General features: G+C 42.3%; 1 protein-coding gene across 1 annotated transcript; it reads left to right on the forward strand.

Moving 5' to 3' along the window:
* The first annotated feature begins 478 nt into the window (after positions 1-478).
* Positions 479-15,408, forward strand: LOC114043339 (protein S100-A10). The gene is made up of 3 exons (XM_027862418.1): positions 479-571; positions 10,721-10,873; positions 15,008-15,408. Exons 2-3 carry the CDS (start codon positions 10,742-10,744, stop codon positions 15,167-15,169), a joined length of 294 nt encoding a protein of 97 aa, XP_027718219.1. The 5' UTR covers positions 479-571; positions 10,721-10,741; the 3' UTR covers positions 15,170-15,408.
* The last annotated feature ends 2,068 nt before the right edge of the window (positions 15,409-17,476 follow it).

Raw genomic sequence — 17,476 nt, forward strand, 5'->3', positions numbered from 1 at the left:
CAGCTTGGAAGACAAGTCTTGCAGAAAACGATTCCTAGATCAGGATAATACCAGGGTGCCTGTTAAAATTGGTTCTGCGCCAAATGGCCCAGCCCACAGAGTGCTGGATGCTTTTGTTTCCACCATCATCCACACTCGCAGAGTGCGAGAGTACACGCCCCTACCTCCCCCCACATTCCTGCCTCCCCCCATTTCCACACACACCCTACACTCTCAAAGTAAATCAAGTGGGAAATGCGCTGTTCTTGTTCAGGGATGCCCTGAAGCCTTCCAAGGGGAAGCACATTCCTGCCTGGAGAACACACGCGGGCACACTACTGGAGGAGGGAGGGGACTGGAAAATGTTAGAACCTGGGCCCTAGAGGTGGGAGGGCGGACAGAAAAGGGAGGGAGGGGGAAAGGGGTGGGGCAAGAGGAGGCACTGTGCAATCAAATCCTACTCCAGTCTCCCCTGCCCAGCCCCCCGTTCCTCCCTCTCCCCCACCCACCCCTAGAAACTCTAAGGCTAATAGTGCTTGCTGCAGTCTTCTCCTGTCGTTCCCGCTCAGCTGCTGCTTCTTGTTTAGGCAAGGTGAGTTCCTCTCTCTGGGTCTCTATCTCTCTGTGGTTATTCTGGTTACTTTGTCGCTTCCTCCCACCAAGGCGTAGATGGAGGGAGACACGAGCTAAATCCAGCCACCTCTAGGAAAAGCGGCAGAGCCGGCTGCGCTATCCAGGACCCCCAAGGCTAAAGAGCGCTCACTCGCTGCTCCTCCTGTCTGGAGTTCCCACCCGCCAGGAGCCAGGCTGCTCAGATCCAGCCCCGAGATCGGGCTGCACTTCCCAGCGAGGTCAGGGTTTGAGGGTGTCCTGACCAGGAGGCGCCTGAAGCCACTTGGGGAACCGCTGTTGCAGAATGACTGGGACCACACCCAGGGGCGAGCCGTGGCGCACCCCTTCCCGAACCAGGGCTAAGTGGGTGCTAGGCAGGGCAGGAGGTGCGATGCGGGAAGGGAGGGTGTCAGGGCACCTGGGACACCTGGAGGCTGGACTGCTGAGAATATGCCTGCAAGGATCCGAGCTGGAGTAGTGCCCCAAGATCTCTGGAAGAACAAAGGCGACAGACTGACGTTAAGCTGCCTTCCTTCTCCTCTCTAACAGCACCCTGCTCCCCGCCTCCATCTCCCATTCTCTGTCTGTTTTTTCTTGTCCTTCTGTCTATTTACATTCTCCAGTCACTCTACCCCTTACCCTGGCTGATCCTTTGCACGCGGGGAGCCATCTTTCTGGCAGTCAGCCTTCAGCCAGGAGTGGCTAAACTCTGGCCAGATGTTCCTCCAAAATTTATTCCCAACAAAGTGCCAAGTGAGGCTGCCTTAGGAAATCCTCCCAGGAATAGACGGGCGTGACCTTTGTCTACCAATTCGGGCAGGGAAGGTTGGACATTGATCTGAATTTAATGTGGGTCACTCCCTGGGGTACTAGAACGCTGCTAGCTGGGTCACCGCCTGGCTTCCCGCTCTGGATTTACACTCCCGAGGCGTTTTCTCTTTCCTAGATGCTTTGGGCTGGGTTTCCTGTTGTTTGTACGCTTGACTAGAAGGTGGCTGGCTGATCCTTACCCAGAGGGGAGGAAGGGAGACAAGAAAAAGGAAAAGGAGAGAAGAGAGGGAGGGGGGAAGATAAAAGAGATGGGGCAGGAATCAAAAACAATCTTAAAACCACCCTCAGAGCTGTTTGTAGGGTAAGAGGAAGCTACAACTAAAGCATTTCCTCTCCCCAGGGGAAACAAAAAATAAAGTTTCAATTTCACCCTGACCAAGTTAGAAAGTTAAATGTGAGAGAAGGGTAAAGAAAAATTACCTAAATTCAAAATATCAAGTTAATTTTGCCCAGTGGGAAGGAGACAAATAGACCCTGGTACACAGCTTTACTGAGTCATATGGGTATCATTAACTATAATAACCTAAAGGAATAGGGGGTGATAACTCCAGACCTTATTTATTACTGCACTATCTAAATTTTAGTTATGCAGCTGGGGGAGTTAACAGCCGCCTTGGGGGTATGGGAGTAGAAGGACCAGTTGGCCCGTTTGGGGTTGTTAGAAGACAAGTGGAAGAAAGAGATGGGGAGGAGCTAGATTCAAAGTCTTTGGAATGAGTGGCCCCTATCACCTCACCCTTCACTGTGGGCCTAATGGCTTCCAGGGGCTTATGTGAAGCGCACGTTGTTACTGGATTCACCTAGTGGTGGAAGGAAGGCTGAGTGATTCAGCAGCCAAGATCGTGTGGGTGTGGCCCTGGATCCCCACAGGTTTCTCTGGTAGTTAAGGCAGAACTGTCCCTAAAGGAAAAAGGAAATTGCAATTATAGAGGGCATTCCCCAAGAGGACGTCAGTTGACGCCAAATTTGAACTGTGATTTGAAAGAAGATCGGTTTGCTTGAATGGGGGCTCTGTAGTTGAGGACAGTGATAAAACTGATAGAGATCATGGCAGGGCTGCTAGGTTATCATTCATTCATTCATTTAGCATCTACTTAAGTGAGTAATTACTGTATGAGGGACTGTGCTAGATGGAGGAGAATATAGTTCCTGCTCTCACTTGTATCTAGTGTAGAGCTTCTAAACTGATTTTGCATCAAGGACCCCTTTGGCAGTCAAGCCAAGCCTTTGGACCTCCTTTTCAGAATAATGCTCTTAAATACATAAAATTTAAATACATACAAAGGAAATAAATGCTATCATAACATAGTTTCAGTATTTTTTAAACATGCTTATGACACCCAGGTCTAGAGGGAGATACAGATACAAAAATGAATGTCAAGTTGGCAGCAGCATGGTATGATGGAAAGATTGTTGATTTGGTGTTTCATTCCAAGTCTTTCCCTGTGTCCCTTTAGACAAATCACTCAACTTCTCTGCAAAGCAGTTGTTGGGCCAGATGACCCCTAAGGTCCCTTCCAACACTATAAGCTAGGATCCTATTAAAAAGTAGTATGTAATTGGCATGTAAGAGAGAAATAAAGACCTATGGGGGTGCATAGGAGGAAGAGATGACTTCTAATCTAGGGAAATAGGGGAAGGAAGACTTCCTGAAGGGGAGGAATTGGAGTTTGGCCTTGAAACATAACTAAGATCTTAGCAGGCAATAATGAGGAGAGAGCATTCCAGGAGCAAAAGGTACATATGTGTGAAAACACAAGGTAAGTTTGGGGAACCAGAGGAACTAGCTTTATAACTGCTTGTCTGAGAGATACACTGGCAGGTACTTTTTCTGGTTAGAAAAGAGGCCAGTGGTGGCTGCAGATTTTTTTCCCCCTGCAGCTTGAATTTCAATCTTTAAGTTCGAGACTCCGTATCCTGGGCCTGGGGGTGAGGCCAGGCCCATGGAAACACTGGCAGTAATAACCTGATCTTTGCCTCCAAGGTATTTCAGCAAATTGCGAAAGACACATACTACCGTGGGTGGGGGAGAGGAATGAGTTCATAATTCATTTCAGATTTCTTCCTCAGCCCCACCCCTGCTGACTGCTATCCAATTTTCATCCTCTTCTAAGAAATAATACTTCTCATTTGCAAGAGGCTAGTTTCTTACAGCATAAATCTGCAGTGTATAGATGTCTTTAGGGGAAAGTCTGAGATTAGCCAGCTAGAGTGAGTTCATATATGTTTGGGCAAGAGAAATCTTATTAGGTGATACTTTTTGCAGGATGTTTCAATTAATGAGGCAACCTCTAGCCTACTAGCTTGTACGGTCTCTCAGACCCTGGGTTGGGTGGGGCTGAGATTGGGTGTGCCCTTGCTCAGCTAAAAAAAAAAAAAAAAAAGCCCATCACTTAGAGTGTGCTTGGATCCTAAGTGAACACAGCCCCATTGTTTCCATGGTATTCTGCATATGTTAGCATTTTGAGCTCAGTGCAATGCCAGGATATTCAATGATGTATACCATAGGCCATAGCCACCCCTTTAACAAAGGTTTCCCAGTACTTAACATCCATTTGCTGAGTAGCTCCCACCTGCCAGCCCCTAAATGGATTGAATATCAGAGGATGGTAGGAATCAGAGTGCAGATACATAACATCTTTGGAGAAATACGTAGGCTGATGAATAACTGATTTTTTTTTATTTAGCTCAAAAAGCATCTGAATTAATTCCTCTAATTGAAATTTCAACTTCAGTATTTCCTCTGATTTCCTTTTCAGATGTTTCCTCTGCTGCTCAAGGTTTTGACAACCTGCTTTGTGTGGCAGGGCAGGAGATAGATTGTACTCAGACCCACAAAAATCAACCCAATTTTTCTGAACCCCTAATAGGCCTCCCTGTTAAAGACCAGACTCTAGAATTCCTTCTAGTTTCAGCTCTGGAACCATTACTTTATGATTTCCCGATGGCAAAAGCAAGAAAACCTCAAACATGTTAAATGGCTCTTTGTTTTTGCTGAAAGTTTTCACTGAAATGCTGCCAACCTCAGGCTGGGCTGGGTGGGCTACAGGAAAAGAGGGACAGACGAAATGCATGAGATGAAAAATGGTGATGTTCGTATGACTTCGATTTAAAATTAGATCCTCCGCAAGGGCCCAAAGTTTTTTGAGTTGGTCTTGTTTTGTTTTATTGTTTGCATTTTGGTTTGGTTTTTGTTTTGAGCTGGGGCATGGAAGCTCTTCAGCAGTACCTCCCAAAAGAAGCCCCCAGTACTTTTTAATTCCCAGTTTCCAAGAAGTAGGTTCTCATCCATTTCATTTGCATGGAAGGAGTATGTTAAATGTAGTACTGATAACCTAAAAAGAAAAATACTCAGGACTGAGGCCCTCCTGGAGCTCACAGTCCAAGAGAGGCAGGGCTGAGTACAACAAATGGTATCCGAGGATCTGGGTTAGTATCCTGGTTATTAGCTGTGTGACCTCGGTCAAGTCACTTCCCTTTTCCATGGCCTCACTTTCCTCACCATTAAAAGGAGGAAGTTGGACAAGATCACCTCTGAGACTTCTTCCAGCTCCAAATCTATAGCAAACATGTAGAACATACTGGCAACGGCAACCGAGGAACATTAAACAGATGCAGAATGGACAGTAGATATACAAAGGTCATAATTAATGCAAACAATGAATCCTCAGAAGTGTTCTGAAGTATTGAAATTCTCAGTATTTGAGGTTATAATTATGTAAAATATGATCTTCGGTTCCAGCCCAGTGGAAATGTGTTCTGTGAATATAACCATTTCCTGAGTAGGGAGTCATTATTCCCACTCATTGGGACCTAACTCTATAGAATAGAGGAGTTGATCATATATGGATTCCTATTAAGGTTAAAAAAAAAATCCTAAAGGAGAAAGGAAGTGTGAAAAAATTTAGAGAGAGTGGAAAAACAACATTAAAAGGAGGAAAAAGTAATTTCAAGGGTCTAATCAGACCTGTTTGGCAGGATTCGTATTTTCCTTCATTTCTGGAACGTGTTTTTTCTGCCTGCCATCCTGGGGCCCTTCCTTTCTCAGCCCCTCCCTTCTGTTACATCTGGTTCAAGACAGTTACAGTACCCTAAGCTCCATCTAGTAGTCTTCCTCATTTCCTAGTCTTGACTAAGGAGCTTATTATGCATGCTCCTTTCCTTTTGGGTTCTGTAGCAACAGCTTAAGAGGTCCTTTTAGATTTGGAGCCAGAAGCTCTGGGTTCAAATCCTAGCCCTTCTGCTGTGTCACTTAATCTCTCTGGGGCCTCAGTTTCCTCCTCTGAAAAATAAGGAGACAAGTTGATGAGCCCAGGCTGCCTCAGTGGAAAGAGGGCTGGATTGAGAATCAACGGCACTTTTAAACTCAAAAGCATATGGAAGTGATTGTTGATAAATCAAAATAAATTGATAAAAAATAAATAAAAGAATCAACCCCACTATGAATCCTGGCTCAGCTGTTTACTATGTGCGTGATGTTGGACAAGTCACAGGATGTTCCAGGGTCTCAGTGTCCTAATTTGTAAAATGGAAGTGGATGAGCTTCCTTCCTCTGAACTGCCTTCAAATTTTATACTTCTAAGCTAGTCAAGGGCCCTTCTTCAATCCCTGTGACCTTTTCCTGTCAGCTCCCTTTAAGGTCTGCTTCTGGGTAGGATTTGAGTTTTCAATATAAAACGGAGGAGCCCCACCCTATCTTCCATCCAGAGTAGCTCAGCCGGGGAGGATGGCTATTCGAATGGAAACAGAAGGTTCACTTCCTCTGAAGCGCTGCCACCAAACTGAGCAGAATTGGAAAGGGTCAGTTTGCCTGAGCCCCGCCCAAATGGAAAGGTTTCGACTGAGCTGATTCAGACTTTGCAGCTGCCAGAGAGGGAAGCAAGGGGGGCCCCCAGCAAGAACTGCAACATTCTGGTGATTCATCCACTAGTCAGGAGGGCAGCTTAAGGCACAAATTTCCTCCGCTTCTTTATTGGTTTTGAAGTCGGCCAACCCCCTTCTACATAACACAATTCCCCAACTGTAGTCCTTAGTCAACTCCCACTGAAGCCAGGGTGAATGATTGTATTCAAAATTCAGGCCTTTTGTTTCAAGAGTTCTTTTTTCATTTCTTCACCATAAATCTGACTTTTCTGCTTTTTCATATGGGGGGGTGAAGAGAAAGCAATCTGCAAATTGCTAAAATCTCAATGCCTTTGCTGAATTAAAAAGCTTCAGGAAGGAAGATAGGCAAATTCCACTTCAGATGTTTACTTGGCTCTGTGTCAAAGTCACTTTCACTTCTCTGTGTCTCAATTTCCCTTAAAATCCCTTCCAGCTCTAAATGTATGCTACTATAAGCAGGATGCAATGGTCTGGTGTCACAGTCTATCAGCAAACTTAAGTAAGAGCCTATTATGTGCCAGGCGCTGTGCTATGTGCTTCAGACACAATGAAAGTCAAAATATTGCCTGTTCTCAAGGAGCTCAGTCTCAAGAGGGAAGAACCCCTTACAGAACCAGAGTTCAGATTATGGATCTGCCACTTAGTGTGACCTTGGATGAGTCACTTCTCTCATAGAGATCAATTTCCTCATCTTTAGAATCAGGGCATCACCATAAATCCATGAAAAGAAGACTTAAAAGTGCTTATGACAAGCCAGGCTCCAGACAGAATCTTTGAGAATGTCTGATCTCTCCTGTCTTAGAAAAGACATTCATAAGGTCACATTGTTTCAAAGACCGCAGCAACCACAAATAAATCCTTTCTACAGTATAACTGACAGGTAGCCATCTAATCTCTGCCCGAAGACCCCCAATAAGGGAGCTCACCACCTCAGAAGGCAATTTGGAACAACTTTGATTGATAGAAAGGTATTTTTCCTCCCTACCATCAGGCCTAAATTTGTTTCCTTGTAACTTTCCTTGTTCCTGATTCTACCCTCTGGGACCAAATGGAACAATGCCAATCCCTCTTCTATCTAGCAGCCCTTCCAAGGCTTGAAGAGTTATTGTGTTCCCCTTCCGTTCCCCAGGCTAAACATTCCCAGTTTATTGGATCATGGGTCTAGAGCTCGAAGGAACTTCCAGAAGCCATTTTCTCTAATCACTTCTTTTTACAGATTAGGCAACTGAGGCCCAAGGAGGTTAAGTGACTTGTCTAAGGTCACCCATGCCAATAATTTACCATAGTTAAAAAGTGATTCTCTGGTTGCAAAGTTTACAGAAACCTGCACCTGAAGAAAAGTCAAACAGGGTTAATTTATGTACTACTTTATGGAGAACATTTTCCAAAGAAAATATTTTGTTGTACCTCATATGAATAAATGGGTGGCAACATTGAATTCATCTTTATGATGCAAGATGCATGATCTTGCAACAGAAGCAACAGAGGTGGAATGGTATCCAGAGTCAGTGCTCTTTCCTCTCTACCATTTATTTAAGACAAGTCATATGTGGCATGATCTCAAGGCCAGCCTGACCACCCTTCACTGGAGGCTCTTCAGTGTTTTTACAGTGTCTTTGCAGTGTTTTTGGAGCCCAGAACTGAACACAACTCAGAGATGACCATATTCTCTCACTTAATGAAACCTAAAGGTTGTTAAAAAAAAAAAAAACTATTCTCTGGGAATATTCTACCTTTATCTATGATAAAGTGGAAATAGAGGAATTATACAGTAAACTGAAATTTCTAGGAGTCTTTAGAAATTAATAGGGATGAGACAGCAGAACTGGTTTCAGGGGATGCCTAGGACTTTGAAATAAAGGGTTGTTGTTTTGCTTTTTTTTTTTTTTTAAATCTCTGTGGTATGCCTATTTCATTTCCTGAATTCAAGCTATTTTAGATTTAGGGTGGAGTAACTGGACCTCCTCTGATAGGTGACTCATTCTCATTTTAATTCTCTTAGAGAAGACAAATGGTCAAAAGCCCTCTGGAGACTTTAACAGAGACAGAACCATTGTCACCCAAAGCAGATCCTTTCCATTAATTCAGTTGTTTCAATCTGTCCTACTCTTGACCTTATTGGCATTTTCTTGGCAAAGATGTTGAAGTGCTCATTTTACAGATAAGGAAAGTGAGGCAAACAGAGTTAAGTGACTTGCCCAGTGTCACACAGCTAGTAAGTGTGCAGCCAGATTTGAACTTAGGAAGATAAGTCTTCCTGTCTCTGGCCCAATGCTCTATCTCTTGTGCCACCTACCTGCCCTTAAAACCCCTTCCAGGCCCTCTCAAGTCTAGACTCAGATGTTCTAGCTCTGGGTTGTACTTTGTCTATTTTCAAAGGATGGGAGGGAGGGTCCAGGAGAGGGATCTCCAGGATATTTCACTGCACTGTAGTTGTCACTATTCTCAAGTGAAGTACCTTCCTAATTAGACCTTCCTGGTTCTGTGGCTCAAAAGGCCAAACATGGCACACTGGCTTCTGCATCTCTCTGAGCATAAAAATGGGGGATGGGGACTGGCTGTTCTTAAGTGGAATCAATCTTCTTGTTCACCAGCTTCACCTTGAGCTCTGTAAAGGAGATCCTAGAAGGGATCCATCATTATTGAATGTGTATCAGCTGGTTAATGCCAAGCAAAAACCACAACTTTTTTGTGGTTTTTAAGTGGCCATTTGAATGTCTCTCTTCAAAACCTGTCACCTGTTCTATATCCAGTGATTAATTTGGCAAGGAGGCTTTGGTCAAGGTCTCCATTTATTTCTGCCAAAGCATTCTTTCTGAGTCTTGAGATTCCTCCTCCCCATTCATTATGCTCAACTAGTTAAAAGTCATTTCAATCAAGCATTTTAACTGTTACCATTCCTAGAAACATGTTCATTCACCTTATCCAGCAAGCATTTATTAAATGACTATTGTGTGTCAAACATTATACAAGTACTAGGAATCTAAAAACAAAATAGTCCCTGCCCTCAAGGAGCTTACATTCTACTGGGGGAAACAATATATACTCAAAGAGTTATACTTCAGTTGATCTGTGATTTCATCAATGAGGATGTTCCTTCCACTGATGCAAATTGCAACCCATCCACTCCTGCTCAACCTGGTGACTCTTTGTCCATGTGCCCCCTACCCAAGTTCACCACAGAGGACCCACCCAAATTGGCCTTCCTTCTCTTGGCATCATTAGGATTCCATTGGAACACATAGGCTGTCCTATACCACACTCTCAGCATATGACCAATTCATCTCTCTTCACCATCCACTCCTTTGATGCCATCCTTTATTCCTGTTCTTCCTAGCTCCTAATTTTTAATACGTTGCAACCTACCTCACACCTACCATATACAAAATGTACCCAGATAAAAATATCATAGTTCTTTCTCTAGTGCCACCAAAAATTGGTTTCTCCTTTAGGAACTCTAATCAACAACAATCCAGCACAATCCCAGAGGACTAATGATGAAGCCTGTTACCCCTCTCCCACAGACAGGTGATGGACTTAGAGTTCAGATTAAGACATAAACTTTTTGGACATGGCTAATGCAGGAATTTGTTTGCTTGAGTATACATATTTGTTACAAGGGATTTGCCTTTATATTTTTTCCTCAGGGGATGGGAAGGAGAGAGAGGAAAAAAAAATTTCTGTTCATTGAAAAAAATTTTAATTAAAAAAATAAAACCCCAAGGGGAAAAAACTTGTCTCTTCCTACAACATATTAAAGTAAATGATTACCCATAACCTACCATAGAACCTAGGCAATACAGCTGCAACTCTTTTATTTGGATAAGGCATGTTATTTCATTGTAAAATATGGAAATTTATTGTAGTAACAAGTTACAGCCACCATATAAATAAGTGCCCAAGGATTTCAGCAAACTATAGTCATTTGCAGGAAAGTATTCCCCCCACTGCAGTTAGATATAACTAGATCACAAAGATAGGCTTAAAGGGTTGAGTTTTCATATCTGTTAACAGCATGGCTATGTGGGTTTTTGGTATTTAGTCACAGATAAAAGCTTGATTAACAGACACCAAGGAATATGATGAAATAGCTTTCCTTTCAGTAAATTGTTTTGCCAACTAAAGGGGGATGGGAGGAAGGGGTTAGAAGACACATACAGGAAAACCAGGAATAACATTTATCCTGCTTTTCCTAATAATTATAGTTAGATCTAGCTGAATTAAGAGGGGAAATGGTGGCAGCCCATTCAAAGCTGTAAAAACACACAGTGTTTGTGTCTGACCTCATTAGAGCCCAAAGCTGGTGCTGTAGAGACACTTGTCTTGAGAAAAACCAGCATATAGGTTATATAGTCTTACACCTACTGGGCTTAAACTTGGAAATGAACTCTGTGTGTTGGGCATCTTTGAACAGGTTTCAGAAGACATTGCCAAGATGCCATCTCAAATGGAACATGCCATGGAAACTATGATGTTTACATTTCATAAGTTTGCTGGAGACAAAGGCTACTTAACAAAAGAAGATCTGAGAGTTCTCATGGAAAAAGAGTTCCCGGGATTCTTGGAAGTAAGTACCAAAGAGGTTAGCCTCATCTAGACTCATGTTTTTTTTTTGTTTGTTTTGGCTAGGCAATGGAATTAAGTGACTTGCCCAGGGTCACACAGCTACTAAGTGGCAAACGTCTGAGGCCAGATTTGAACTCAGGTCCTCCTGACTCCAGGGCTGGTGCTCTATCCTCTCTGCCGCCTAGCTGACCTTCATGTTCTTCTTTTCCTATTCCATCACTCCCTTCTAGCAGTGACTATGGCACAGGCCTTTCCATTTATTCAACAATGACTTGATAAGTGCCTGATGTATACAGGAGTAGGTGGGGGGAAGTTTGTGCAAAAATTAAGACAGGATTCCTATCTTCAAAGGGCTTGTACTCTGATAATAGTAGCAATAATAGCTGAGTTTATCTAGTACTTGGAGGTTTGCAAAATGCTCTACATATATGATCTACTTTGATTCTCACAAGTAGCCTGTGAGGTAGGTGCAATTATGATGATGCTTATTTTACAGGTTAAGTGATTTGCCCAAGTGCACACAACTAGTAAGTGCCTGAGATAGGATTAGAACCTGGTCCTTTTCTGATACTATATCCAATATTCTTTCCACTAAAAACTGTAACACAATATGCACTTCAGCCAATGGCATAAGAAGAGTCAAACCAAATAGCATCCAAGGGTGTAAAGTCACCAAAGGGATAGTATATTGAAAGAAGGCAGTAAATGAGTGAATTGATTCACCCAATTTCTCCTCAAAATCAGGGTTGTAATCCCCACATCCTGGCCAGACTCCATAACTTAAATTGTCCCCCTGAAATCCCTCTAAGGAGATAAGATCTTTCTTCTTTCCCCAGTTCTAATCTATAATGATGCTGAACTTCTCCTTAGTGGAAGCCAAGCTTCATTCCATAAGGAATAGCTTTTCCATGGAAAATGGAAGACCTTTTTGCCTGAAAATGCAATGAGATTAGAGAGCCATAATTTAGGATACTGGAGATTTAGAGATGGAAGAGACTTCGTGTCTCCCAACATTTCCACTATGCTGTTTCTTTTTTTCACAGTCAGACATGGCTTGAGGGCTATATTTGGGTGGAAGTCCCTGTTCTTCAGATATTGATTGGCTCAACCTATCTCAGGAGATAAGGCTGATCAGCAGGTGAAAATGGGCACAGTGAAACATTAGACCCTCAAGTGGGCCCTTCGTTCTCTGGAACAGTCATGATTACTGGAAAAGATAATTACTGTGCTTGATGTTGAATAATTTAATAGCTTCTAGAGGATGAAAAGATAGAAAGTTAAAAGGCTCCCGGCTGCCTCTTAGCATTTGTCCCCAGGAAGTGGTACATTAGTAAAGCAGATGACTCCTTTTTTATAGGCACAGAGTGAAAGCATAGGGTATTTTGACTAGTATTTTGTTTAAAACAATATTCTGATTGATCTCAGAGATTATGAAATTGCCCATTTTATTGTATCTATTATTGATTACTTGGGTATTATGACAGATGTCCCCAGGTTGATGAAAATGAACAGTGGAATAAAGAAAACAAATCAATCCACTGATAAGCATTTATTTAGCACCTACTATATGCCTGGCTCCAAAAATAGGATGAGCGTAGGGAACAGGGCTTGTGATTTCAGTAATACAGGGAACTCTTGGACAAGGAAATTCTTTTACCTATGCAGGTTTGCACTTTCTTTACAAATTACAGTCTTAAAAAGTTGCCTAGAGCACTGAATGGTTAAGTGAAATAGTCCCGAGTCAAACAGCTAGTATGTCTCGAACACAGAGCTCAAACCTAGGACTTCCTGGCTCCCAGGCCATCTCCCTATCCTCTTATATCAAGGCTGCCTCTCAGGCACTGGAGAAAGAAAAGAATTAAAAAATGAAATTGTCCTTGTCTTCAAGGAACTTACAAGCTTGAATCTGTTCTCTGAACCCAAATTCCCTTCCAATCTGGCATGGTATCTGGAGAGATGCTAGACTTGGAGTCAGGAGGACTTGGGTTCAAATCTTCCCTCAGTCACTTCCTAGCTGAGTGATACTAAGAAAATTACTTAACCTCTCTGAACTTCAGTTTCAGAATCTGTAAAATGGGGACAATCATAACAATGACCTCACAGGATAGTCACGAGGATCAAATAAGATAATGGTGACATAGTGTTTTGCTAACCCTAGAGTGCTATATAAATGTGAACTGTCATTATCCTACTTGTAAAAACCAAAGCAAATCTCTTCTGGGCCTGTTCAAGTCTAGACTCAGATTCCCAGAGATGGGCTAGATCTGGATTGCCTTTTGTGTGTGGTTTGGGGAGTGAGGAAAGAGAAAGGGAGGAGTTTTCCCTGGGGTATTTAGCCTCCTTCTGGATATTGTAATATTAACTTGCTGTTTTCCTCAAGCTTAGGGCCTTCCAAATCAGTCCTTCCTGGCTCTTCATAAGCCAGTCTGTGACAGACAGCTAGCCAAGGGCCCTCTGGTTGCCCTGTAGCTTAGATCCTGAAAAATAAGGTGGCTTCTAACATGGAAACTGCACAAGACAGAAAGAGACATTTGAGGCACAGACATTTACTACTAAAGGGTGACAGGTCCAGAAAGGATTTATTGACGTTATGAGGTCATGATTCCAATCTACACCTTTCCCATCCTTCCTATACTGCATGCCCTTTTGTTTTTACAAGTTGGTTCCTTGCATCATCTAAATATCACCCACCAGTCTCTGCCCAAAGGGAGAAAGTGGGAGCATGGCCAGAATTTGTGAAACCTCTCCCCAAAAGCAGTCAGCTTCTCAGAGAGATGGAGGCAGATGTCAGACTTCATTTCCTTGCTCAGGTTTTGAGATTCAAGCTCTTGAGGGGAAAAAAAGCCTCATCTTTGACTTTCTGGATTTCTCAGTGAAAGTCAGAAACACTCGGCAAGCCAACTAAGGGTTTTAGTAAAATGTGGGGAACATTTGTTCCCATGTATGCTCTAGTGAAATTCAATACAATTTCATTAGTGTTTCTGTGGAAGGTCTAGAGCAGGGAATCTTCACACCTCTTTTGTGTCATGGACCCCCTTCGGCAGTCTGACAAAGCCTGTGAACCTCTTTTCACAATCATGTAAATGTATAACATAAAATACATTGGATTCAAAAGAAAAGTTATTGAAATACAGTTATCAGAATATTTGTTAAAAGTTCTTGGACCCCAGATTAAGAACCCCTGATTCAGAGGTTTCCATAGTTAATGATGAAACCCCATGAGAACATAGGATCGAAGATCTTGAGCTGAAAGGGACCTTTCAAGACCAACATTCCCATTTTATAAATGAGGAAACTGAGTCCCAAAGAGGTTTAAATGACTTGCCCAGGATCACAAGAAGTAGCCATTGTCGGAGTTAGGATTCAAACCCAGGTTCTCTGACTCCATAACTAGGATTCTTTCCCCAGCTCCATGAGAATGCCCACATGTAGCACTTTGAACTGATAGAATACTACAGAAAAAAGTAAACAAATCACCATGAAACCAGGAAGAACAAAGAGCCACCTTTCTAACCTCTGCCAGAGGTCATCTTTTTACAGGGGAGGAAACTGAGGCCCAGAGAGGTGAAACAGTTTGCCTGAGATTACACAGATAGGAAGTAGCAAAATTAAGACTTAACCCAGGTTCTGTAACTTCAACCTGAGCCCTCTTTTCTTTTTTTAATATAAAAAAGATATAAATAAAAATTTATTTTTAAAAATGAATATTATAGTCACAACTTGTTAAGGAGAGAAAAAAAGAAAAATTTATTGTAAAAAAAATGCAGTTGTACAAAATAAATTCCCCCTATGGCCATACATAACAATATCTCATTCTGAACCATAGCTACATCCATCACCTCCCTATAATGGGTAGCATGTTTCATCATGAATCCTCTGGCATCATGAATGACCATTCCATTGATCACAGTTCTTATAGCTTTCAAAGCTGTTTTTCTAACCCTCTTTCCACTCCACCCATCCTACTCTTTCCCTCTGAAAACTAGTTGATCTTTATAGGTTCTTTGAAAAATCAGGATCCAAAAATTCAGGTACTTTGTCTTTAATGGGCAGTTATACAGATCTAATAGCTAAGTCCCTCTGTCTGATAATTGATTCATATGCTTTTGCTTCTTGTGATTCTTTTTTTTTCCAGAACCAGAAAGACCCTTTAGTTGTAGACAAGATTATGAAAGACCTGGACCAGTGCCGAGATGGAAAAGTGGGCTTCCAGAGCTTCTTTTCACTAATTGCCGGGCTGACCATCGCATGTAATGACTATTTTGTCGTACACATGAAGCAGAAGGGGAAAAAATGAACCCAAGCCAAGGAACTCCTCCTGATCCCGATCCATTGCAGTATCCTCAGTGGCCATTTTCAAGATGTCCCCATATAGCTACCCCTAGGATGAGGCAGTTGCATGAGCAGATCCAGGCCTTTAGAATGTACAAATGAACTCCAGGCTTACAATTTGACAGCTAGGGAAAGAAAATACAAATATATGTCAATAAGCTTTTGATTTTTTTTTTATATTATATGTACCCTCTACCCCACAATAAAAAGAAAAACCATCCTTTTTTAATGTCTAATTTGGGTCGGCTTGTTTCTTCAGAAATTTTGTTTTGCTTCCTTACTCATCCCACAGAGCTCAGAAAGGCATTTTGCCCTTGGCCCACTTCCCATCCACCCCTGGCCAGCTGGCTCAAGTGATGCTCTGTCACCATATTCTACAGAAGGAGAGTGGGTTATTTTTCCAAGTTCTGCCTGATTGCTCAGCAACAGAATGGAGCCTGCAGCTGTGTCCATACCAATCACCCAGGAAATAGGGAACATCTCTACACAAGGGGATCCCAAATGTTAGGCTCATGAATATAGCCTCCCCTTGTTAGAAGAAAAAAAATACTCAAAACATGCCCTTCAATCCTGCCTTTTATAAGCGTGCCTAAGAGACACTTGGTTGTACTTTTCATACCAAACAATATCAGTTGAAAATATACACAGTACCTCAAAGTTTATACATGTTATAAATAATTAACATCTTCATAGAACTTTTAGGTTTATGAAGCACTCATTTGATCCTCATAACCCTGTGAGATAGGTTCTATTAGGATCTCCATTTTACAGTTTTGAGAAACTGAGGCTGAGTGAATATTAAGTGCCTTAACTGATTTCATACAGCAGGTAGAAATAAGGTAGGACGTAAACTCAGGTCTTCCTGACTCTAAGTCCCACACTGTATTCCCTATGCCACCTAGCTGCCTCTATGCTATCTAATTAGATTTTTAAAAACAATTTGAGGCATTATTCCCATTTTACAGAGGAGGAAGCTGAGTCTCCAAGAGGTTAAAAACTCCCTATGATTACACAGGCATCTAGGTGGCACAGTGGATAGACTAGATCAGTGGGCTTGGAATCAGGAAGACTCATCTTCTCGAGTTCAAATCTGACCTCAGACACAAGCTGTATGACTCTGTTTGCCTCGGTTTTCTCATCTATAAGATGAGCTGAAGAAGAAAATGACAAGCCATTCCAGCATTTCTGCCAAGAAAACTCCAAAAAGGGTCATGAAGGGTTGGACACAACTAAAACTACTTAACAACAACAAAATGACTACAAAGCAAATATCAACAGCAGAAACTGAACCCAGATCTTCTCCTGACTCCTATTTCAGTGCCCTTTCTACTATACACAATGATTCACAAAATAAACCAAAACATTTTTTCAGTAAAGATCCCTAAAACAATGGACAAATGCATTCAAGTCCTAGGCCAGTGGGAGGAATAGAATCTCTCAGTAAAATGCCCATTAACATTCATTGAGTGCCTACAGTGTGCAAGGCATTATACTAGGCACTAGGGAAACAACCAGGCACAGCCTAACAAATTTTGTAGAAAGGATAAGAGAATCCCTTTTCTTAGCTAGTGGATTCGAGCAGAACTAAGAGAATTCAACAAGAGGTTCTATGTGACTTTTTCCAACTTCCTACTAGGGTTTTGTTTTTTTTTCTGTAAGAATAGACACTAAAGCTCCCAGGAAAGGAGGAGGAGGGAGCTCTAGAGCATCCACCCCTTTGTAGCCACCAGGATGACTATTGATAACCAAAAGGCCCACTGTAAGCTTTCTCCTACCCAAATAAGTTATATCTTCTCTTTTCCACTGATTTATTTATCAAAAAATACAGATCTTGTTGAGTCTGCAATGCATCTCTTCCAGGTCAAGTGTGATTACATGTTGGGCAGGGTAATCATTGCTGATCAAGTGGTTTGAAGCAGGTACAGCCAGGACACAAAAAGATATCACAGGGTTCCCCCGGCCCCAAATCCATGACAGCCTTTCATATCAGTAACCACTTTATCTAAAGGCAGAAAGTCAAGTCATGGTCTAGGCTAAATTCTCCTTCTTTGCCTGCAGCCCCCTTCTCCCATTGGTAAGTTCCTCCTGAAACCTCCATTTTGAGGAAGGGCCCAGACCAACAACCATCTATCCTCTAGTACAGGGGTGGGAAACCTGCAGCCTCAAGGCCTCATGTGGCCCTCTAGGTCCTCAAGTTCAGCCCTTTGAATCCAAACTTCACAGAACAAATCCGCTTAATTAAAGAATTTGTTGGGTAAAACTTGGACTCAGT

Source organism: Vombatus ursinus, unplaced genomic scaffold, assembly GCF_900497805.2.
Source record: "Vombatus ursinus unplaced genomic scaffold, bare-nosed wombat genome assembly UNPS02014768.1, whole genome shotgun sequence".
Taxonomy (NCBI): domain Eukaryota; kingdom Metazoa; phylum Chordata; class Mammalia; order Diprotodontia; family Vombatidae; genus Vombatus; species Vombatus ursinus.